This window comes from Oreochromis aureus, linkage group 2 (genome assembly GCF_013358895.1).
Source record: "Oreochromis aureus strain Israel breed Guangdong linkage group 2, ZZ_aureus, whole genome shotgun sequence".
NCBI classification, from domain to species: domain Eukaryota; kingdom Metazoa; phylum Chordata; class Actinopteri; order Cichliformes; family Cichlidae; genus Oreochromis; species Oreochromis aureus.
In genome coordinates, this window is record NC_052943.1 from 13,572,821 (window position 1) to 13,598,347 (window position 25,527).

The 25,527-nt window shown below is 39.1% G+C and overlaps 1 protein-coding gene across 6 annotated transcripts; it reads left to right on the top strand.

Annotated features, from left to right (window-relative positions):
* Window positions 1–611: 611 nt before the first annotated feature.
* On the top strand, window positions 612–22,538 carry slc43a3b (solute carrier family 43 member 3b). 6 transcript variants are annotated; one of them, XM_039618644.1, is made up of 13 exons: window positions 612–929; window positions 11,519–11,786; window positions 11,907–12,036; window positions 13,592–13,638; window positions 13,741–13,817; window positions 15,242–15,334; window positions 15,426–15,565; window positions 16,717–16,823; window positions 16,947–17,090; window positions 17,358–17,465; window positions 17,849–18,035; window positions 19,461–19,581; window positions 19,670–22,538. In XM_039618644.1, the coding sequence occupies exons 2-13, from the start codon at window positions 11,600–11,602 to the stop codon at window positions 19,790–19,792; spliced, it is 1,464 nt and encodes a 487-aa protein (XP_039474578.1). In that variant the 5' UTR covers window positions 612–929; window positions 11,519–11,599; the 3' UTR covers window positions 19,793–22,538. The 6 variants fall into 6 exon arrangements, with proteins under 6 accessions (XP_039474578.1, XP_039474585.1, XP_031612179.1 ...); XM_039618651.1 differs by having other exon boundaries at window positions 11,522–11,786; XM_031756319.2 differs by lacking the exon at window positions 612–929 and adding an exon at window positions 7,998–8,124.
* The last annotated feature ends 2,989 nt before the right edge of the window (window positions 22,539–25,527 follow it).

Genomic DNA, 25,527 nt, shown 5'->3' on the forward strand with positions numbered 1-25,527 from the left:
TTTCAATAACTATTCACCGAGAGGACCAGAGAATTGGAGTTAGAATGAGAATGACAAAAGAAGTAAACAACTACAAGCAAACAAAAAGATTCAGCAGTAAAAACATTTACCTATGGAGCCGGAAACAGCTGGAGAATGGGGAGGAAAAGGACACATAAACACCAAGAGGATGTTTCAGCATCACAGTACATTACAATGTAAGTCAGTGGAAGAAGAAGTAGAGATAGAGGGGACAGGATCAAATGTGGTTTCAGGCAATTATCTCACTCGTTTTTTTAAGTGAAAGTAGTTCGTCCAAGAAGAAGTAAACATGTCAGCATCAAAAACGCAAGAAATGATTTGCTGTTTTTGTTTTTATTCTTAATTTATCTATTCATTTATCCAGTTTTCCCACACTTTTGATGGATCTCATGCAAACCAGTGAGGCTTTATTCTTATTTACATGCAATCCTATATTGTTCCGTGAACTCAATATAACCCTCGCACCTGAGGGACACGTTGTAACGTTTTACTCAGCGCATTTTTGCATTTTTTTCCCCTTATGGTCACACGGTGGCGCAAAAGGATCATATGCACACTTCCATGAGCTAGCGTATTCTATCAAACACATAGCTAGTAGTTCATCATGAGGCAGATGAATAGCACAAGGAGCTGAATTTAGTGAAGACGAGCAAGTTTTGAAGAGTATCTAAAGCTTTTCTAATTAAAATATTTGTGTGTGTTTTTAAGAAATTAAGTTTTGTAGAGGATTCAGACCTGAGCAAAGACCAGAGCTGGGAGCAGCAAACCAGCTAGTACTCATATAATGGGAGGGTGTGTGAGAGCGCACAATTCTCCCGAGTCCTTTCTCCAGGCTGCTTTCATGTTATAGGACGAACAACGGTGGATTTAATGGACAATGGGATCGCTGCAGGAGATCACAATATCACGTAAGTGTACATCCCCTCTTACAAAGACTTCAGACAAAGCTGCAGACTAAAAATAGACTCGAAGCTGTTTTCTAATGAGGGCAGGCCTGCCTGCAGTTTTGTGTGTGCACACAAACAGAGCATCAACATCATAATGGTCTGGCTGTGCAGACACTGCACCGAGCAGCAGTGACACTGTAGTAGATTACAGCTTAAAAAAAACACACTGACGCCTCTTGTATTTTTTAAGTGCATACAGCAAATAAAAAGAGTAAGAGCTGATTAGTAGAATCACATGTAACAACATTTATATTTATATTTATATTTATATTTATGAAAATAGGAAGTATGAAATAAATATTTAGCCATTTCAATCTTGTGGTATTTTTCAGACTGTATGCTGAATTTTATATTTATTAATAAATACAAATAAATAAATAAACTTTTTGTGTTTTGCTGTAAAACCACGAAAATATTGGAAGGTAATAAAACATGTGACCACATCCTTGATATTCCTGGGGTATTTTAACAATCACTAGTTTACTCCATACGGTTTATAAAGGAGCTCTAGCTTTTTGCTGGTGAAGCTTTTTATATGTTGTTTTAAATTTGAAAAGATGTGGTCAGATTTATGTAATGTAAGTGCCTTTGGAGGTTGTGTGGTTGCTTGTGCCAGAGCACAAACAAACCATTAGCACTTTGTTGATGTCAGAGGTCAGAGGTGAACGGTCATTCTGATGTGATGTGATTGGAGGGTAACAGTAATGCAAATAAACAGTGCTTATAAAGCAAGGTATGCAGAACCTTGAAGCAGATGGGCAACAGGAGCAGAAGGTCACAACAGGTACCACTCCTTTCACCTAAGAACAGGAAACTGAAGCTCAACAAAACTAATAGTACTTATAGTAGATTGGAAAAACATTGCCTGGTCTGATGACTATCGATCTCTGCTGCAACATTTGGACTACCAAGTAAGCATTGTTTAAACACCTGAACGCTATTGCTGACCATGTCCATCCCTTTATGACCATAGTGTTCCCATCAGAAGATGGGTACACTGTGGTCATAAAGGGATCCAGCAGGATAACTCACCATTTAAGAAATTTACGTCACTCAAATGGCCTATAAAGCCACCAAATCTCAATCCAAAATAGCATTTTTCGGATGTGGTTCAATGTAGGAGTGCATCATGGATGTGCAGCAGACAATTCTGCGGCCACTGTGTGATGTTGTTATGTAAATATGAACCAAAATCTCTGAGCAGGGATTCCAGCACCTTGTACCACAAAGAATTAAGGTAGTTCTACTACTTACTACTAGCATGGTGTAACTAATAAAGTGGCGGTGTATGTGTGCTTAAAGAATAGTTTCCTAATTTTGCAAGTCTGTCTTAAAACAACACCCATTTCCTGATGTCACAAACAAAAAGGGCGACTATTGCTACTTTGCTCTTCCTGCTGTAATCGTTCTGGCCTTTAAGATATGAGGCCGAGATATCTGTGTCCAAGTCTGTATCAGTATTATTGATTGGGACAAAATCCACAGCTCCCTCTCTTTATTTTTGAACGTTTATCTGAAAAATGTGGTTGTGGTCTTAAAAGGAATAAAAAATAAATTTTGAAGATTCTTTACCGTCCTATAAACTTAAGATAACTGCATTTTTATGCATCAACTACATCATCGATCATGTGTATGGAAGGGTTTTCTTGGTGTTCAGCAATAGATATGTCCATCGAGTTAAACTAAAAATGATTAGCATTAATTATGCATATATGAATGCTTTGTTGTCAGTAAACAGATTGTTATTTAGAGAGTTTTAGCATCTTTCGAGCTCTTTAAAACCTGCTAGGAGTAACTCTTGAAGCTGTTTTCTGAACTGAGCAGTTTCGGTCATGTTTCAGGCTTGCTTATAAAAAAAAAAGTCTGGGTCTGCATCAGAATTTAGTGCGATCTCTGCCTCTGCATCTAGCCTTGGAAAATCCCTGAAACATCTTTCATCTTTAGTGTTTTATACTGTAGTGTGAAAATTCATCATTAAGGGTGGGCGGGGGAATGTCGTCCGATGTCATCTTTATGAGGGAAAGAGTTAAAAACACCTGTTCTTTAACTTTTAAACATTAACTAGGTCTGTGTTTGTCCGTTTGCCAAAGGTCACATGGTCATTGATTTATTCATACCAGTGAACCTTCACATAACTTCAATTTTGACTCCCTCGCATGCTATAACAAAGATTTGGCCTCTTGGTATGAAAAAGTGAAACTGTTTCAACTGTGCAGGAGTCTATGACAACATTACACTACTGCTCACTTGATTTAAGAACTCAGTTGACACTTTCCTGATTGGTTACGGCTTCAGTCAATAGTTTTAAGTCTTATTTACTACAACATGATCTTCATTTTGTTTACAGCACAGTAGACAATAAAGAAGATTGTGCTTTAGGTTCGAGCTCACTTGTTATTGAGGGGTGCAGCCATATCAACAGTCAGATCCACCCACTGACTCGTGACTGATGGTTCTTAAAAACATCCTGGTGGCAGGCAAAATGCCAAACTTCAGGTTTCAGAAGTCGCAAACAAACGTCACACCTGTTCAGTTGAGGAGCGTCCTCATCCAACCTGACAGCCGCACACCGTGCAAGCCAAAACTCGCCAGCATTTTGGAACAGTACACATAACCTAAAGAATAAAACTGTAAATCTTGTGACAAAATCCTATGTTTAGAATTTTTGTCACCAGCTAATCTCATAAGTCACATGTGGCACTAACTTTTTCTTTTACCTAAACGTTTTCAGAAAGAGGAAGTAGTGAATGTGATGGCGAACATGAGTCCCGTGGTTTCTCTATTTGGGGATCAAATTTTAAAGAAATGTAAATGCGATGACATGTGACAATTTCCTGTCCAACGGTTTGCTGATGTTGGCACTTATCGGACTGGCACGAATGAAGAGTGTGTTTGGCTGCCCGTTATGCAATACAGCACACACACACAGATTTCCATCACTTCTGAGGATTGATCACAGTCATTTTCTGCAGAAGAGTCACACTAAAATACTGATTTATGCATGTATGTATGTTTATATCCAGTCACATGAATAATCATATACATGCTTGTTTTTTTATATCAGGACACTCATTTACTTTTCCTAAAACTCATAACCCTAAAGGCAACCATCATGACCTGGTTTGATTCATAATCAGACAAATTGACTGAACTTCCAGATACGCCCAAAAAGCTCCAGAATCACTTTTATGAAGCATATTATTACCAAAGTCCTCTTTGGTGATCGGATCTTATAGTGAAATGCATCGTTTTGACAAAAGTTTTAAAGAGATTGTCTTTTTTTTGCAGACTCAGATGAAAATCTAGCTTTGTTGTAGCCTAGCTTACAACAAAAACTGTAACAAAATCCATTCGTCAATACCTGTAAAGTTGTTTATTGGTGGGTGGTGGTCAAAGTTTGCAGTGACAGTAGTGCAGACCTGGACTCCCTATGAGGCCCCCACCTGACTCCACTCACTCACGTTTTGTGACGTGCGTGATCCTGTTTAAACAAACCAAAAGACAACAACAAAAACCAGTCAGTGAAAACTTGGAGGATTTAAAGTTCTGTGAGTGAAAAAAGAGGAAGAGGAGAAAAAAGCTAGACCAGACAGTGGTGAGTGGAACAGTTAATAATGAATAAATATAATGGAAAATAATTAAATGCTGCTGCCTTAGCTTTGGGGGAGTGACACTTGAATAACATAACTTCTGGTCGCGCAACATTGTTTCTTTTGTTTACTTTGCCAACATTAACTTAGCTGGCAGTCAGTCGAGCACACATGGCCAGGAGTCAGAGTTGATACAGTGGCAGTTGTCTGAAGGTCAGTGCTGCTTACTGTGCCTTTCCGGATCGTGGATCTTCCTCCCAGCGAGATGTTTGGTTACATTTACAAGGAACAGCTTCTGATATCTGTGGAAATGTTAGTGTTGCCTTTTGTCTGTTGTTAACTCTTTCAGTCACTCTGGAGAGAGGAGCTTCTCATCTTTAAAACTCAAACATCAAACACCAAAATCTGCCTCAGGTCAACCATGTCTTTGGGTCTCGAGAAAATAACAGTGGCCAAGCCAAAGCCTGCAAGCAGCACTGGTCGAATCAGTGCTCGATGGATGTTGATGTGGGTTTAGTTCTTTAAGAGAACTTTTTAATGTTAAGATTACTATGTGCATTTTTTGATGCATATAATATTTTTATTGCAAATTGAGTGCCAGCCTGTTATGCTGTCCTGTGAAGTCTGGCTGTTTTTAAGAAGAGCACAGTTTACAAATGTTTAGGTGCTTTTGTTGTCTAAAGTTATTCCAAGTTTTAAGTTTTTATCATTCTGGTGTGGCATACAGTGTAGTGGTTTAGATATTTGCCTAACAAGTACAGTTTGGAGGAAACACAAATCCATTTGTGGAGATGTGAGTGAAAAATTATTTGTACGGTCACACTTTAAAAACATGCGGAGCGGCTGAAAGTAGCTTCTTGATATTTATATTTCTGAGCTGTTGTTTGAATTTTCCCAACAGGATGTGGCATTTTGTTAAGTGATTGTCAAACATAATCTATTTCTTTCCACTATTTCGGTTCACATCACCTGAATAAAACAGTTGGACATTTTTGGGCGCCATAATGCTATTATTAATTCACTGGTTCTCAAAGTTTTGATGATTGCTGATTTACAACCCCAATTCAGAAACAGTTGGGACGTTGTGAGAAATTCAAATAAAAACATATTGCAATGATTCCCAAATCTCATAAACCCACATTTTATTCACATTAGAACATAGAAGAACTATCAAATGTTTAAACTAAGACATTTTACTAATTTGTGACAAATACAGCGAACTCACCACACATCGAATAGTTAACGTTACATTTCACATTTCCATTCGATTTCTTTTGCAATTTTCTTGTTTTCGTGCTTTAAAATAGCTGCACAAGCTGAAGAATGACCTCTTTGTAGTTTCCAAGAGGCATGAATCTGACCTGCATAGGCCCGCCCACCCAGTGTCATCCTCAGCCATGCTAGTTACCACGACTGCTGCAGAAGCACTAAACTACTTTTAACTGAATAATTAAAACTGAGCTCACATTTGTCAGCAATATGGATGTTTATGTTTTTCATTACCAAATTGTATTATTTTTTAAATTTGGCATAACTCATCCTTTTCTCCACATTTCCCTTGTTTAAAAATGGCTCCGTGACAGCCACTCCTCCACTGAGACCATTTCTGATTACTATTTTATGCGCATCAAACTGTGTTCTCTTTGGCATTTCTCATAGATTTGACTAAAGGAATGGGAACAAAATATCTGTTTTGCATCAGGCTGCTTGTAACAAAGTGCCTAAATGTCTCATTTAAAATTGGTTCTTATGTGTAGTTGCAACAATGTTTCATCACTTGAGTTAGGTGCATTTTTATATAGGCCCTACATGACTCATAGGTAAGTATTAAGTGGCTTAACAAAGATTTCATGGCCTGGACTGGACTAAAAAAGCAGCCCATGTTCAAAGAAAAACTTCCAGAAAGCCTTGAAAACTATTATTCAAGACTAATTTAAACAGTTACGAGAAATTCTGGCTTAAATTATAAAGAAATGAGCGTTGGCTCAAGAGCTTTGCACAGCACTATATTAGCTCATGTAGCATGTTTCAAAATGCTGGGATGGGCCAACAAAAGGCTGGACACTGGGCACAGCATACCAGCTGTCAGCTGCTTTGAATTGTGGTTGCTGTGAGCCAGCATATAATGGAGGGCCTAGGAGAAAAGGTACGCACCAAATACATTTATACATATGACTGTTCCTGGGATTTGTGCCAAATAATGGTAACTGTAGTGTTTGTAGTCCCTTAATCATTTGTGAGGTAGAGGTAGAAACTTGATCTGTCTCTCACTGGCGAGGTTTGATCTGCCGCAGCGGCAGAACAGAAACGTGAAAGTCAAGAGAAATGTGCCCTTGGTGTCGTTCTGCATCATCATCCTTCGTGTGAATAAAATGTACGGTGGCACGTCATTCTTTACTTGTTACACTTACTTCCTGCGTATCATGTCACCTAGGGTCACCATTAGAGTTGGAGTCCATTTTGACGGGACGTTAAACTATAGTGACTCTGGACTGTAACCAGAAAGAGGTCATGTGCTTTAAGACCTTTGGTCATCTTTCCAGTGAGGCTAAAGCTCCACTTACACACGCACATAGAAAGCTTTGGTTTCAGGAAGTGTGCTCAAGCTTGTTGCGTGTCAAGCCATGAGTGTGTGAGCTGTGTCTTGTGATGAGTAGTGATGATGATATATGTCTGTTTTTATAGTAATACTTCCATTTACATCTCTGCCCTCTCATAACACCCTCTTTAACTTCCTGCAGCAGCAGAAACCCATTGATACAAAAACAATGTTTTTAATAAGAATGACCTTAAACAGTATGTTTTGTAACTGCCATAGATCACACAACAATATGTGCTGTGATTTCTCGTTTGCTTTAGCAACAGTGACATCGTAGCATCCCACACCCAAAAATGCAAATAAAAACAAATCACATGTTGGTGAAATCAAATTACTTTATTTGTTTGTAGTAATGTCACTGTGGCCATCCTCCAGCCTTCCCAACAACCTCAAACTAAAGAAAACTGACGCTCGGAAATCAATCATCATCTGGTTATAATCGATCATCTCTGGAGTCTGAGTGCAGGCTGTCACAGTGACTGTAGGGGACCAAGCTGTGCTGTTCAAAAAGTGTCTTTTATTTAAATCAAAATGAAACAAAAGCATCAAAAATACTATTTAATGCAAGTCAGATAAATTTAGCAAATAAGTAGGGCAAACTAAAAATACACTGCTCATAAATTACTGCTTAAAAAAACTCACTTTAACAAAGAGAGCTAAAACACACGAGAGCACCATGAACCTAGAGTAGTGGAGCAAACCATTATGGATGCAAAGGGGAAAAATCACAGGGATAACAACTAAACTCACCACAAAGAAAATCCATGAACCCCACAGGTATCACAACAAGTGGTTTGGTCCATTAGCCTCTGTATTTCAAACAGCTCTTCCCTCAGCCACCTGCTTTGAGTAACCATGAAGACCTGGAGCAGTCGAAGTTTAATGCACGCAACAGAGAAAGAGTGATTAGTGCAATTTGTATAAAACTCAGTGTTGTGTCGAAAAATGGTTGAATCAAAATAATCAGGTAAGCTAGTTATCTCTTATAACTGCACATTAGCTTAAAAGGCGTAACAATGACTGTAAAACCTCAAACCTGTATGAGGGATTTAGGTGAGTGCAGAGAATGAATGGATGTTACTGAACTTGTTCCAGTGGTGTGTTTTTTGAACTTTGATCATGCAAACCTTTTTGATAGAGTGACTTAAAGAATATTTGGATGCTAAAAACAAAGGCCTATCCTTGAAGCTATAATATGGAATTTTGTCTCATGTATTAAGAAATAACCACATATTTTGAAGGTTCACCTTCACTGTAGAAGATGAATTATTTAATAGGTTAAGGATATCAATCTAGCCATTATGTTCAGCTTGTCTAATTCACGGTTGCAGGGCGAATGGAACATATCTCTAGCACAGGGCAAGAGTCGGGGTACACTACTCTAATCACAGGGCTAAGGCTCATTTACCAATTTACAATTACCAGCAATATAATAAAGGATGCTGTACAAAAACTGGGATGTGAAATAATGTGTGTGAACTTCATGAGTGTGTTTTCTGGTGTTTTATGACTGTGACTTGGGCAGTAAGCCTGAATATCTGCAAAATGGCACGCTGTCGGATGAAAGCACTTCTGATTTAAAAGGAGCGTGACACTTTTTTTTTTTTTTTTGACCATGCAATGTGCTCCACTAGCATATGCGTTGTGCCAGAGTTCACACTGAGGAATTGAGCACTGTGGAATATTTGGATTTAATGAACAGAATTATGATGTGAGACAACAAAGCACTCCAGCAAACCTGAACTTGGTCAGAATCTTTGAATAGTCCTTTACACGACTGAACACATCTTATTCAGGTGAGTGAGTGGGTCAGGCAAGTTTTACAGGTTTTTCCCATGTTTGGATTCCTAAAAGGGGAAAATGCAAATCCGAGCAAGGGATACTAGATAAGCAAGTTTGTAATATTTATGGTTTCAAGTGGCCTGAAGGACTTTACTATTAGTGGACTACTACAGTATATGGCAATGACTGAGGGTGGAGACCAAGCTTAAATATGTTAACTGGAAATGAGGTGTATCAGCCCACTCCTGAGGACACCCAGCCACTGCTGCAGACTTGTTAGTTTCATATACGCTTACAGGGGAGAGACTGTGAGAAAGTCAAACTGATTAAGCGTGATTATATTCTATTATGGAGTTTATTAAAATGGTTTAGTTGGTGTTTGACCAGTGAAACTTTAAAAAGTCACATTGGGTGAGAACTTTTTTGAATAAGCTTTCTGATAGGAATGCCCCACTGGAGGCCATGTTTCTGAATCATTGTGTTTCACTTCTTTGCTTCTTATGCAGAAAAGTTTAGAAATGACTCATTTTTCTTTATCATGCTGGGCACAAATGCATAAACCTTCTGAAAAGTAAGTTTGTGACAATATTTCTTTTTCACATTTTTGGCAAAGATGAGAATTTCTGAAAGTCTGATTCATTCATTCATTTATTTATTTATTTATTCTTACCAATAGCCTATGAATCATTCAAGCATTAAAATGAACCTACCTCAAGGGATGAAGCAGTGTTGCTTATACATAACGGACAACTTGGCAATGAACCAGCTTGAAATTGTAGCTTTAAGCACTTTGTTTTTGGAACTGGCTGTCAGTAACACAATGTATTTCCATTTCTATCTATATAATCTATAAAAAAGTGCACAGGTTGATAGACAAAAAATAGTATTTTGACCCAACAGGATGATTCCCAAAGTGCTATTAGCCAAAACCCTGGAATATTTCAGCGTGGTGTGCAGCATGTCCTTAAAATCTTTAGAAACTAGACAAGCTGAAGACAGGCTTTTAAGTCTGCCACTAGCCTTTCATCTGTCACTGTCAGGAAGAAACCTTCAGCAGAACCAGGCTCATGGAGGGTCAGTCATCTGCTGCGACCAGTTGGGTGTAAGGGGAGGAAGACTGGATAAAAGACAGGCTCTGGAAGAGAGACAGAGATGAATGACTAATGCTTGAATGCAGAGTGAGGGGGAAAGGAAAGTTTTAAACCTGATCTTCAAAGTAGAGAGGGTGTCTGTACCCTGAATTCAAACTGAGGGCCATCTATGAAACATAGCAGACGCTTTTTGTCTGGAATCTTTCAGTGTGGTGTGCAGCTTTCTTTGACTCTTCTTTGAATGAGTCAGACAGCATCAAACACTGCAGGCACTTTACTTTTTACTCATTTTACTCCATTGTAACAGGTTATTAGAATAGTGAAACCTTTCTGTTCTGACTATCCGTGCTTTTTTTTTTTTTTTTTTCTTCCCCCTCAGTGTCACCACTTGACTTTGCGTTCTTGTTGGATTTGGTTTTTTTTGGGGGGGGGGGGTTGCGTGCAAAGTTAATCCCTTATATAGAAGCCTTATTTTAACCCTCTCCTCCTTTTAATTTTAGCGAGGGGCTAATTATGCATTGTTTCTCAGTAGCCTGGAGCACCATGGAGAGTCTTGAGTTACGGCAGCATCCTTTTTACAGCCTGTCAAGGAGAGAAAACCTATCACACATCTTCTTTTTTCCACATGCACCAGCTGTGACAAAGAGGGTTCCACACGGCACTCACGGTTTTTTTTTTTTTTGGTTATTTTTCCCCTCCCCTGTCTGAGTCACATGATCTTTTGGCTAAACTGTCTTAGCCTCCCAGCATCCACATCTGTACTTTCTCCCACAGTGTATGTGGCTCTGCTATTTGGTCGGCTATACGCGCACAAGTTTTTGTTTTCTTTAGCCACTAGCACCGCGAAGACTATTTTCTCTCCTACAGAGCAGAGAGGAGAAAAAAACTGAGGGAGGGAACTGATGAGGAAGAGGAAGGAAGACCTCTTCTATATAAAGCAAGCGCGAGGGGCTCAAGTTTGTGGTTTAAGAGCATTTGTGGAGACGCTTGGAGGCTGAACTGTGAGTACAAGACAGTAATGACCTGGAAATCATCGTAACTGAACAACAGAGCGTTTTGTTTATATGGACTACTTCCTCTTTGTGGCAACATGAGGTTAATCTTAGTGGGAATAACTTCTTTTTGTGTAACCTATGAATTTATGCAATATGTGTCTCTGGAGGGGTGACCTAATCTTGAGCAGGGCATTTTGTGTCCAGATGTTTTCAGTTACAGCTCTTACGCAGCTGAAAATGTTTTGACTTAAGGCGTTCTGTTTTTTTTATTTTCTCGTAGTAGATTTCTCGTAGTTTTTCCCTTTCAGTTTGGAAGGGATGGAGACACAGGGAAGGTGGGATAAGGAAGAGATTGGCATGCAGCAACAGGCCTGGAATGGAAACAAACCATGACTGCTAGACAAAATAAATGACTGCTGTTATATGGTCACATCGCTCTTATTTTTCTTTAAACATAAGAATAAAATGCAGTGTTTTGGTTTGGTTCTTTTAGCAGGTGCTGTGAGTGAAGCCCCCTCTGAATGTGTACAAGTTTGTGACGTACTTTCGAGTGTGAGCCTGAGCCTGTGCGACCATGCCAGGGTCTGGGAGCGGTTTATCGGTGCGGCGCTGCCTCACCTTCACCACAGGTCTGGTGGAGTGCCTGTGTTTCGCTGGAGCCGTGTTTGGTTGGGCTTCTCTTGTGTTTGTCCTCAAGGAAGAAGGGTACTTCAGCTCTCTGTGTGTCAACGGCACAGGAGTCAATGGAACACATGTTTTAGGTCAGTTTGATGTTCTCACCTTCACAACTTTGAGCAACAAAATAAACTTGAAAATGGCTGAAGAATGGAAATTAATCGATCACCTGTTGCTTCTGTCTTTTCTAACCTTTGTTTCTGCAGATTGCACCGAACAGGATGAACAGTTCTCGCTTATTTTTACCATTGCTTCTTTTATGAACAACTTCCTGACGCTGCCGAATGGTTTCCTTTTTGACCGGTTTGGTACTACAGTGACTCGGCTCTACGGAATGTAAGTCCAGCACCTTAAATAGTCAATTAATCATTCTAATCAAGAACATTCATATGAAAAATATACTCGTACGTAGCACTAAAAGCTCAACAACCATGTTAAGAGAAATGAAGTGACAAACTAGTAAAGAGCACCAATAAGATGTGATAACTTTTGAGCAACAACTGCACAGTTTAACTTGTAATTAGTTTTTCCTCGAGATGTGATGGTTTATTGAAATTCTGCAGGTAATTCTAATATATCCTGTCCACAAATAAAATGGACTTAAAAAAAACAAACAAAAAAAACCTCCTAACTGCAACGGTCGTCTGTTTTTTAGGTAAACAGACATATTTTGACTAAAAACATGAAACCATCTATTGAGAAGAATGTCTGCCCGTGGTGTTAAGGGTCATCCATGTCACTTCATTTAATACCTTCCACCCGATATCCCAGATTTTCCTGACAATTCCAGAGGAAGGATCCACTCCTTAATAGGACTTGTGCAGAACTTCTGGTCCCTTCTCCCATGTTGAATTTCAAAAGTTAAAGTTGGTGGTTAGACATTTTTATAGCATCTGTTTTTGAGAGTCCACTTTTAAATTCCATTATCTAGAAAACTACTTGAGATCAGTTTTTTTAGGGAAGATATCAGGAATTATGGCGCGCAAATATGGACTTTCAGGCCCATAACTCAGATTACCACAAAATGATGGATGCGTGAATTTCCTGAAATACTTGGATATCCGATCTGACAGCAGATTTGGAGGCCTGGAGGAACCACAGTTTTCCAGTAACAGGACTGATATTTTAATTACAACTTCTCACATGTTAGGGACGTAAATAAAACAGTCCAAATTAGGCAACTGGTGTCACAAATATTAACATCTGAATTTGACCACATGACCCAGATCGAAATGAGCATTGTTTTTCTATCTCAGTCTGATCTTTGAGTTTCCTTGTGATTTTTAACAAAAAACTCACATTAATGTGTGATAGCCAAAGATTGTTTTAAAAGTAGAGTAAGACGTTTTCAGTTTGAGGAAATATTTTCTTCTGCTGCCAGAGATGCCGTCTAAAGTTCAATCAAATGTCAGATTTAGCGGGGAAGGCAAGAAAACGGAAAGACGATTAATCACAGAGTAATGGTTTTTTTTCTCCTCCAGATTCTCAGACTCCAACACTAAGCTGTCCTCCCTCCTCAAAGTTGATCATGTAACAGAACGCCAGACATACCTCTGCAGCGTTCTGCCCCAAATATCTAAATCCACAATAACAGACTGGCACTGAACAGATACATATGTTTCCAGTTAAACCGGGTGGGGTGAAAATAAATAGCCAAGGAATACTAGTAGTTGCATAAGAGGCACCAAGTGCAGATGAGGATGCTTAGGCCAAGAAAAGGAAATTAAAGCTCTCCAAACAGCACCAGAAGCCCATTTACTTGCTTGTGAATGATGGTTTATTAATGTAACACATCTCAAAACAACCAGTTTGCCAAAGTGCTGTACAGTTATTAGGACAAATTTTAGCAAATTGTGTGGCACAAATAACAAATAATACTTTTCAATTGCAGATTTCTTTACACCATAGGTACGGTGATGGTGGCCTTTTCTACTTCAGGTGAGAGTTCTCAAAGAAATATCAGAGTAAATAAATATAAATATCAACAGGAACAGAAATGTTACAGCTGTTATGTTTTTTTTCTTTCTTTCTCCTTTTTAGTTCTGGCCATCCTGCTCTTCCCAGCTCTCTCCCTCCTGGCTGTGGGTGGCATCTTATTTCTGATGACCAACATGCAGGTACTCCTATCACATAAGACAGTTTTAATTAATTTTATTATACGCTTGACTATTTCCCAAACTGTAAAAACTCTAATATATTTTTCTAGAATGTCTTTTTGATCATTTTCCTGTTTGGGAAAGTAAAACCTTTTTAGACCTGTCACATTTTAAACCTTTAAACTTCTGGACTTCTGAAATGCGCTTTTGCATGTGAGCTCTGTGTGAAGATCACCTGAAAGAGCTGGAAAGACACACGATTAAGACTTGCTAACTGACTCACCTATGGCCCACTTTGTCAGTAAAGCACTGTGTGTGAAGAAAGAGGTTCGACTTTGTGACCTTTTATGATCTGAGTGTTCTGTGAATGTAAGACGTTCCCCTCTGTCCTCAGGCTATCAGCAAACTGCAACAAAGCCAAAACACAGAAACCACCTTCACCACACTTTTTTTTTGTTTTTGCACAAATCCCTCTCGGGAAGGCCACAATGATTTATGAATTTGAACCACATTCTACATTCCCCCTCGAGCAAGACCCACAGCCAAGTGTTTGGACAGTGACAGGTTTTGTAGTTTTGCCTCTATACAGCGTGCACTGGATTTTTAAATCAAACAACTTGGGTGTCATTTGAAGTGCAGACTTTCTGCTCCAAACCTAACTGACAAACATTAAACTGTCTCGAGGTTCAGGAGACGGAGCGGTGTTTATGCTGCAGCTCACTGCTGTAAGGCAGCTGCATTTTTCACATTTGGTTTGACTTTGACACGATTTTCACTAAAATTACGTCGGCTCGAGCTGTTATCTACCATAGCACAGAATTTAAAAATAATCTTCAGCTGTGCACACTAGACTCCTAACTGAAAAACTGAACCAAGTTTATCTACTCTCCCCTCCCTTCGTGGGGAAAATAGATAAACTTGGTACAAATATTGAATTTGCATTTGGTCGCTGTTCACAGGGACCAAAGAGACGTAGTCGCATTTAGTTGTATCTATCGGTGATAGCAAAAACTTTAGGTATGCCCAAATCTGCAGTCGGCTACATTGTTATAGACGAGGAAAGGAGGAATGCTGCAGCCAGCTCAGCAAAACTAAAAGGCCTAAAAGACCACAGATGATTGCACTGGTTAATAACAGGTCTGGGAGAGCATCTAGACCGCAAGAGACTTTTATACACAAATACTTACACTGAAAATTTTTGAGCATCTGAGAATTGAAATCTATAAAGAGGCTGTAATTTTTAAATCGGTGTGTTAAACCTCTTTAATTAAAGCTTAAAGTCTGTGCTTCAGAGGCTACGTGACAATGTGTGTTTTTGTCCAGAAACTTGCAATAGACAGTATTTTTACCCTGAACAACAGAGAGATGAATGCAGAGGAGACCAATATCAACTAAGAATTTTAAAGCGAGCCCCCACACTGACATTTAATTCAATTTTCCTAAAGGTGGGAAACCTGTTTGGCTCACATCGCTCCACCATCATCACTCTTTATAACGGGGCCTTTGATTCTTCCTCAGCACTCTTCCTCGTCATCAAGGTGAGAAACATTTACACACAAAAGAATCAGCAGGATATATTGATGCTGTCTCGTGCACCAATGATCACCACCACATCTTTTTCTCCTGCAGCTGTTGCATGAACGTGGCATCGCTCTTCGCTCCTCCTTCCTGTTTCTGTCCGCCTGCAGCGTCATTCACCTGCTCAGGACTTTCTTCTTGCTGCCTCGGAAATTGATTCCATACCCGCTGCCGGATAACTACACATACGGGTATGAATCTACGGCAGACGTCACAGACACGTTTGCACTTCAAGTACAAAGTGTATTTGTTCTAAAATAACAAAGGACCATAAGGAGAGGAGGGATGTGCAGTTTTAATCAGTGGGAATGCTGGATAGAAAGCACCTGGATGCAGAAAAAATGTGACTGGGTGAATCAGAAATGTTATGTAGTGCATTTCTGCTTGAGCTTTATACAAGGACCAGTCAGTGTACATTTACATACTAATGTGTTTGGAAAGTGCCAAATGTACCTTGCAGCATGGTTGCTAAAATAAAAACTGCAGTGAAGATGCATGAAATGATCATGCATGAGTTTAATTTTACTTTGATTAGTTTGTCTTGTGTTTGTGTTGCTGCCAATGAACAAAACCTGGAGTAAACAAGGAGGGGAGAGCTAGTGCTAAAGGAGAGTGCCATAGCTAAATCAAAAAGAGGAATCAGTGTAGCGCTGTGGTCGGTATAGTTTCCTCATAGAGAGTTCCTGTTTTCATAGGAAACAGATCAAACATGCATCCAGTGCTTACCGAGAAAGCTCTTACTCAGTAAGCTGTGTAAGAGAGCTCTTTACAGTCAATGATGATGAAGGCCCAATGACAAGGACATCAGTGAAAGCGTACTGTTGTATTAAAATCAACAGAACAGTTAAACCTCAGTATGAGGATAGCTGTTTTTTAATGCACTAGAGTCCCTGCCAGTATAAACACAAAGTCTAAAACTGATCATAAGAGCAGAAATTTTATAATTGTGTATAATTTTCCTCACCTGTGGCTCAAGAGGTAGAAACGTTTGTCTGCTGATTGACATGCAGACCAGAGGTGCCAGGAATCAAACCACCAAACTCAAAGTATCCTTGAGCAAGATGCTGAACCCCAAATTGATGCATCTGTCTGACAGTGAATGCTAGGCTGAAAGCACTTAGAGATAGGAAAAAATGACTTGTGTGTATGTGTGTTAGTGGATGAATGAGGTTTGTAATAAGAAAAAGCTTTGAATGCTCAACTTTAACCTCTTTTTTCCCACATCTCCATGCAAACATCCTGCAAAATTTAAAATTCCAATAAACTCAATTCATAAAGTAAATGTAAAAGAAATCGCTCAGTGCATTCTGCGTGCCGTTAACCCCACTGACTTTGACCTCAGGATAACCTGTGGTAAATCAGACAATCGCATTGGTGAGGTGGCAGAAAACAGAGATGCACAGAAGGTAGAGGAAGTGCCGCTCAACAAGGATGCATCCGCAAAGCAAGGTCTGTGCCCAACTTGGAAAGAAAAAAGAATGAACCTATCATAGACAGTATATTTATCCACTGTGATTTTTACGTATCTCTTTGGCTTCTTTCCTCATCTCTGTGATCTCCCGTCTCTCTCAGAGAAGAGTTTCCGTGACTGTTTGCTGTCCAGGTTCTTCATGTGGCACCTGCTTTGGCTGTCAGTGATGCAGCTCAGGCATTACCTGTTCATTGGCACCCTAAACCCCATGCTGCAGAGGCTCACAGCTGGAGAGTCCTCACTGGGTAATCACACAAACCCCACATCACTCACTGTCTCAGCTCTAAGCATTTGAATGTAATTTTACTAAATCAACATGCATTAGGTACTTTGAAAATGCATCAGTGTCTAAATTCTGCTTCTTTAATAAGCTATCGTTAACTCTCTGAGGTTACACAGTAAGTGCAATGATTTACAAACTAAAACTCCATGTTTTTTGATGCCTTTTGAACTTTCATGCCTCATATTTTGGTGGACTCTGTCTTTTATCCATCTTGTTTGTGTCCCTGCAGTGAGTCAGTACACCAATGCCTTTGCGATCACCCAGCTATGTGGCGTGCTGTGTGCTCCCTGGAACGGCCTCATTATGGACAGACACAAGGGCAAGCCTCGAGCTGAAGGTAACACCATGACTCTAATACTGATGTAGAATAAAAGACAACACGTCCCATCCCTATGTGGATTGACTAATTTTCATAAATTCATTCAGTGATGGGTTTACATGAAATGATGTCATGGTTTAGTTTTTGTGCATGCTATTTAAACCAGTCTTTTTGTACCTTGTTTGATAGTTTTGTTTAATAGTTTTACTTTATTTCAGACTAATGATAGGGGAGAAGAAAGGAAACTTGCATACAGTATGTAAAGATTTGTCTGGGAGCTCGGAGGACACAGTCTGCAAAGCTTTGTCCACGTTAATCTGAAGAGTCTGAGACCCTCAGGCTGGCTGCAGATTCATAAAGGGCTACATGCACACTTCAGTCTTAAGTCATTGTGTTTGTAGGGGAGAGCGAGCAGGAGGTGGACTTGCGGGCGACGGTGCTTTCTCTCTTCCTGACGGCCCTGCAGTGCCTGTTGTTTTCCATTTGTGCCTCCACCCCATACCTGCCTCTTCAGTACCTCACCTTCGTCCTGCAGGTGCTCAACCGCTCCTTCCTCTATGGCGGCAACGCGGCCTTCATCAGTGTGGCGTGAGTATCAAACGTGCACGCTAATCAATGAATAGTCTATATTTCACAGCACTCTTTCAACACAACTGTAACGCCACAAAATATTTCTGATATTTAATGAGACACAAAAGATAAGAAATCTGTGGTTTTAAAAAAATAACTGCAATACAGCAGAAAACACATATTTTAGTGATGACTCATCCATCAAAGTGGTGAAAAAACAATCACAAAAGAGAAACTTATCAGAAAGAATTATTTTTGATGAGGCACGTAATTCATTTTTTTTCCTGTTTGTTTTTAAATAAGCCAGCCTCTATATACATATGTGCATAGAGGCAGGCAGGTTTACACACTTTTCTTTAAAAATGTTTATAGGGGTGAGCATTACCCAGCATTTCCACTTTTAATCACTAGATGGCAGTAGATAACAGCTGTGATTATAACGTGAAACATTTCATTTATCCAAACTTGAGATATGCCTTTGTTACAGCAGTTAAAATTAAGTTAAACACAGCAAATTAAAATAAGTTTAGTAAGTAGAGTAACGCCTAAAAGTGAAATCTTACAAAATAGTTAGTCAGTTCGTATTTTGGAAACCGCTGGGATTTTTTTGGCAACCTCCTCTCCGGATTACAAAGGTTGGTCAAAGAAAGAGAAAATATCCATTGAGCTGCAGTTCTCTGGGTGAAAATTGATAAAAATTAATAACCCCAGGGGTCAAGTGAATGGACTTCTAGATCATAAGAGGAGAAAAGTAATTCAAATACCTCAAACCTCTTGCCACGGCCAAAGGACGCAGAAGAGCATCTCAACAGCAGCAGAAGACCACACAGTGTGCCTCTCCTGTCAGCTAAGAACAGGAAGCTGAGGCTGCAGTTTACAATAGAAGAACACAGGACTGGAAAAACATTGAGTCTAAATTCTTGAAGTCAGAATTAGATGTAAACAACATGAAAGCATGGATCAACATTTCAGGCTGGTGGTGGATTTTCTTGGCAGACTTTTGGGCCCATTAGTACCAATTTAGCATCGTTTAAATACCTTGTTAGTAGTATAAATCTAAATTTAAAAATTAATGTATTAAAAAACAAATATTTAAAATATTTCCTAATCAATAAAGTGAAGTCAGCAGAACAAATAATGCATTGTAGGAAGCTGCTGCATGAGTAATGGAAATGAGTAATAAGTGCTCAGTCTGTACGGAGGGTGACCAGGATGGTCTATAAGTTTGTTCAGTGACATCATCTCGACCACAGCTTCAAATATTTTCAAATGCATCAAAGGGTCTTTAACGCCAGCTGCTGACAAGTAAATGTGTACAAATGCTCTTAGACTGCATGTAAATATAGGATACTGTAATATTTCCACATTATTGCTGCCTGTCTTGGTTAAATCATTCTTGTGTGATCTCCTTCCTCCTTACTTTCTCGCTCTGTGTGTGTTTAGTTTCCCATCCTGCCACTTTGGGAAGCTGTATGGTCTGGTCATGGCTCTGTCTGCGGTGTTTTCGCTGCTGCAGTATCCCTGCTTTGCTCTGGTTAAAGTCTTGGATGGGGATCCATTATATGTAAATACATTTTTATGATCTATCCTTGCTCCTTATCTCATCCTTTCTCTCCTCACATCTTCATCATTTTCTCTCCATGTTTTTCCAGGTGAACATTGGTCTGACATTACTCAGCCTGCTGGCCTTCATCCACCCCCTCTCAGTCTACCTGCACTGTCGAAGCGTTTCCTCCCAGCGGGTCAAGAATAAAGCCATGACGCAGTCTTCTTAAAGTCTGTACAGTGACTCATTCTTAGAAGTTTACTACCAGTGAAAATTACCTCTTCAACTTGTTTCATGTGGTTAAAGTGCTATTTCCACATTCCTGACAGGAAGTATTTATTGTTTGCTCTTCAGGCTCTGTACTGAAATAATGATAGAAGCTGATTTTTCTTAAAGCTGCAAATGGGCTTTTTCTTTGAGAATCACCAAAGTTTGCATTTTATATTAATGAGATCTCCTCTTGATCAGTGACTGTGCTTACATAGTTATATGGGGCTTTACTTTCACCGCACTAATAATCTGCTTGATCGCATTTTGGTGCTATTGCCTGTTTTTCCTTTGCAGACCTTCCTTTTAATAATTTCCCCAGCTACTGATTTGTCCAAATTAATTGTAGTTTTTAAAAAAAAAAAATTCACACTCACATGATTCTCACTTTATATTAACACACACCTCCACACCAGTGCAAATGTAGCTGTAGACCAGCACTGAATCAGCCACCAAACCTTACACGTCATCTGTCAAACACAGTTCTTTGAATATTCATAAAAATCATCTCAAACGTACTTATAACAAAACTGCTGCTTGGCCTGTTTTATTGAAGTGTGCATTGTTTTGCTTTAGATTGAATCTACTGAAAGACAGCCAGAAGAACAACAAAAAGCATTCAGATACTAACTTTATTGGCTGTTCTTTTTTCTTTTTTTAAAGTACCATAAGTTGGCTCTAAATGCATTTCAGATTGTAAAGTGTGCATACGCAACGCTTTGTGCATGTTCAATGCAAAGATGACCATATCTGTTGTAGAAAAGATTCTACTCTGCAGCTTTTTAACTCCCTTTTGCAATTTCAGAGTTTAAGCAGGCTCTGAGCTGCTGTCTCTGAAGCATGTAAACAAACCGATGGTGCTAATGTGCGCTTTTCTCTAACCCTACTTTACCGTCCGTTTCTATAATCATGCTGGCTGCCCTAATAATGTATGTGCAAAACTATGACAGGTCTTGTTTCTTGTTTTAATGCACTTTTAATATTACGTCTTTTTATAAAAATTTTCAAACAATTGCTAGATTGTTGGCAAGATTACTGAAGGTATGCATGGATTCGCATAAAAACTCAAACTAAATGAAGTTACAAAGTTTTCTATAAAGTTACTGTAAAAGTGAGGATTCCATGAAATTGGGGGAGATTATCATTTTGCAAGTGCACATCAAATTGAAACAAGGTGAAACATAATTTTTATTTTCCCGAGCAAATATGAAAGTAACCTAGGTCCAGGTGAAGTCTTGGATCCAGGGGCTCTGTTCACACATTATATGGAGGGAATTTCAGCTTTGGCAGAGAAATGCGTTCAACAAATGCACTGCATGTGTTTTTTTTTTTTTTTGTTTTTTTTAAATATATTATGTCATTGCTCCAGTGCCAACATCCTCAACTTCTCCCTCCCCTATACATGTTTTTACCTCTAAAGAGTAAAGGACCAACAGTGTTGGATATAGTGACCACATAAGGGACATTTGGGAACAAAAGCAATAATTTTAAGCTCGTTCTCGGCCTTGAGCTATTGTCTTGACAGTACATCAATAACTTGATTGATGAGGGAAGTGGAGAGTATAAAAAACCTCTCTGCCATCTGCTGGCTTCAGTGCACACGGTACAAATGCACTGACATCATGACAATAATCAACAGTTAAGGATGCACGTTTGCGTCCAGCATGTGAATTCTCAGGTATTCAGTGGTTTCTTTCTTTTTTTTTTTTTTCTTTTTTTTTTTTTAAATGTACTGTACCTGGTGATGTTGACATGTGAAGGATGTTAAAGGGAATGTCTCCTATAGTGTTTGTTTCAGACTCTAAGTATTTTTCTGAAGTGCCAAGTCTTAAGAGGTAGTAATAATATTGAAATTTGCATATAAACAGTACTGTGCAAAAGTGTTTACCCATCACTTGTTTCTGTATATTTTGCAAGCTCTTCTTTCAATGTCGGCTGCCTTTTGCTCCATTCTCTGTCAAGATGATCCCACACTGTTTCATAGAGAGGTCCAGGCTCTGGGAAGGTCAATGACTGATAATGCTCAACTGTGCGTTTGTTTTTTCCCTTTATCAGGTATCCTTTTACTGCACTGCCAGTGTGCTTGGAATCTTTGTTTGGCTGAAAAATGAAGCTGTTGCCAAGAAGATTCTTTCCAGATGTATTTCACGTAGGAATAAAATAGATTTATATTTTTCTATGTTCAAATTTTCACAAATCTTGACAACACTTCACCATGCCGAGATGTGCCAAGTTTTTTACCTAGTAACGCTAGAGGTTCCTTGTTGGTTCCTTGTTTTGTTTTGTTTGTTTGTTTTTTATATACCTTGTCAAACCATTATCTTGGGCATTTTATTTCTATGTTAGACTGCTCAAAGCTACTTTAAAGAAAAAAAAAAAACTACAAAAGAAAATTTGAGCTCTTGTAAGCAAAATCTAAAGAAACTACTCCAGACTTTGCACTGTCTTGTCCTGCAAACTTCTTTTTTCAGCACCAAAATGAAACAAGTCTTTTGATATTATCTATAGTGTAGTAAAGGGAATTCATATAAGCCTTGAATGCAGTTTCAGTTTATAGCTGTGGTGAAACTGTTATGTCCTCACGTGCAGGTGCCAAAGATATAGAAAGTGCAATTATGATATAAAGAAACCTATGAGACATGTCCAGTATATGTATATTTTACATGCACATATCCAATACTATATTTGAATAAATATGACAATTAGTGGCTTTTTGTCCTTTTTGATTTATTGAATGTTTTGTCTATTGCTTGAATACTTGACCAAATGATGTATTATTACAACATGTTTCTAAAGGGGTGTGTGTGTGTGTGTGTGTGTGTGTGTGTGTGTGTGTGTGTGTATATATATATATATAATTATACATTATTTAGGATTTAAAGCAACAAATAAACCATTAGATATATTAAATGAATAATTGAAGACCATCATAAAAGATAATTGGCACCTGCTCAACCAGGCTTGGTTTATTTATGGTGATGAAGACTGTGCCATTGTGTGACCTTAGTCTTTTTAGTTTGAAAAACTAAACATGCTGCCATCATTGTGGGTGTGTTGTATAGGAGAGAGGACCATTTACCAGGATAGGACGCTTCTGTTCCACATATTTTTCTCTTTTAATTTGACAAATGTTGCGTTTTCCATATCTCTGTTCCACCTCTAAGGAGGTGTTGAGGCTTCACACATGTAATGGCTCTGTGGTTGCCTGACAGCAAACAGCTCATTATGTGTCTCAGCTTCAAAGCATGCTACCTTAATTCGCTTGTCACTGCTGTGCACTTGAGGAAAGAGAGCTGCAAAGTTGCTGTCCTGTTCATAAAACTCATGATGCATTAAACAGCTTCATAAACTGAATATTAGAGCTTCAGTTTGCCGCTGCAGAATTAAAGACTAACATTAGGAAATCAATCAATCTCAAGACTGCACACCTGAAAAGAATGCTGTTAGTCCAAACAGAAGACAAATGAAGGGTTTTAACATGAAATCAGATTCTTACTGTGTATAGTAACCATTTATATATAATGTAGGATTTTGGCTTTTTGTGCACATTTTTTATTTAATTTTTTCCATTTTTATTTTTAAATCTCTAATTCACTTTTTCTTCCTGTCCATGTGCTGCTGTAACAAGTGAATTTCCCAGTTTGGGATTAAATAAAATCTATTCTGCTAATTTAAAACATCAAAGCTAACAGGTGTGAACTAGTTTGTGTGTAAGAACTTTTATGAATCCTTGGCTTCAAATTGCCTCTGTTTGGATGAAATGCATCCAGAAATTATGGACGTGCTCAAAATATGTGGCCAGCACAATATATGATAGAACAACATAAAATGGACTTACAAATAGTGAGCTCATCAGACCTCTAAGGGTAGACAGTACATTACCTGCTGCCAGCACACACCCAAATGCCCGAGGATACTGTCAGAGGTCAAACGGCAGGGTGAGCAATGTAGTTGCCATGTTTATGACAAAGGTGGTGCATGTTTGCATGAAACAAACCAGACAAGTCCTCAGATTATACAAGCTGTATCATTTCATGTTCTTAAAACATTGTTGGATGTGAGTTTGTTAATGTCAGAGAAGTGTTGTGTTCAATCTGTGGAAAACAGATCTGATATCACTTCACACCTGCAGGATTCACGGCAGCCTTGGAGGACAGCATGACTTCTCCAGTCATACTCATACTGTTGGCAGTCCGGGTGACAGTTGCCATGTTTTTGTGGGAAGTGCTGAGGAGATTTCAGATGGGGAAGAATACTTGGGGAAAATCTCTGGCACCTGAAATAACAGGGACACTCCCCCTCACCTGCTGTGCCCCGAAATTAAAAATAAAACTTGATGCAACTGAACAAAGTCTTTCACATCAAGTGTGCATGTGAGTGTGTGTGTGTGTGTGTGTGTGTGTGTGTGTGTGTGTGTGTGTGCACGCAGTGTGTATGCACATGGTGACAGGTTCTTCCCTTGCATCCTTGCATCTGCGTCATTGATGATCACATCCTCAGCATCTCACCAATTTAAAAATACAGACTTGCATAAATGAGTGACAGAAATAGAAGCGAGGGCGGGAGGAGTGGAAGATAAAAATAAGGCTGTCTGTTAATGAGGTGAATTGTGTGCACTGTGTGTGTGTGTGTGTGTGTGTGTGTGTGTGTGTGTGTGTGTTAGTGTGTGTGTGCATTTTAATCAATATGAATATGTTCTCGAGACAGAGGATGCCGTATATGAACACACAGATGTAATAGGCGAACTCAAACTGTGCCAACTAAATTGTGTCGCTCTCTGTGATTGGTCCAACAAGAGAAAAACATGTAAAGGCCTCACATTGTCAGCCTTTTATGTGCTGTCTCCCATCTGCTATGGCAGCTAACAGGAAAACAGTTTATGCCTGAAACTGAATGAATAAGTGGCTCATCAGGCTCCATCATCTACTCTGAGCTTATTGATGCTCAGTTTGGAGTTGCAACACTAAACAAAACAAACTGTTCAAGGCTGTGAGGTCCGCCAGTCTCTTAACGGGACGTCAGACGTGGCCAAAAAATAATGGACACCTGTTTACATACTCTTTAAAGTGATGGAAAGTACATTTATTTAAGTGCTGCACTAAAATACAGTATTGAGGCTCTTGTGGTCAGGGGCGGATCTACGGGCATAGCATGGGGTGACAAGTGCCACCCTATAATGATCTCATGCCACCCCTAGTTTTGCTTATCACAATGTTATTTATTAAAATAAGCTAGCATTAACACTTTGAGCCTGGCAACAATTAACACTGAATATAAATTCTAAAAGTGAATATACTGCATGACTGATTTAGAATGACATAGCAACAAGCTGCAGCCAGGCTGAGTCTTCATTTCAACTTGTGTTGAAAGTTTAGACTTCAAACTATATGCCAGTTTGTACATTTTATTGATAGACCACTAAAACCCAGAGTTATGATTAAAAAAATCTATGTACGTGATGCTCTTTTCTGAATATCGTCATGTTTAGTGCAGGAAGAAACAATAAAAACGGCGTTTTCTAAGAACAGTGCAAAAAAAGAAGAGGAAAAAATGACACCCCTTTCCTATTGGTGGGAAAATGTACCATGTCGACCAATAAAAAATGATATGGCAACATGTGGGATTTGGTTATTTAAGGGTCAATTTTTACGAGTGGCGGCAGCAAGAGCTTGAGAGAGAGAGAGAGAGCAAGAGAGC

Bases quoted from the DNA above. Each gene is read 5' to 3' on its own strand.
- slc43a3b (XM_039618644.1), top strand. From the start codon at position 11,600: ATGCCAGGGTCTGGGAGCGGTTTATCGGTGCGGCGCTGCCTCACCTTC. The intron at 15,566-16,716 runs GTATGAATCTAC...CTTTGACCTCAG, and splicing joins CCGGATAACTACACATACGG to GATAACCTGTGGTAAATCAG. The intron at 18,036-19,460 runs GTGAGTATCAAA...GTGTGTGTTTAG, and splicing joins GCGGCCTTCATCAGTGTGGC to TTTCCCATCCTGCCACTTTG.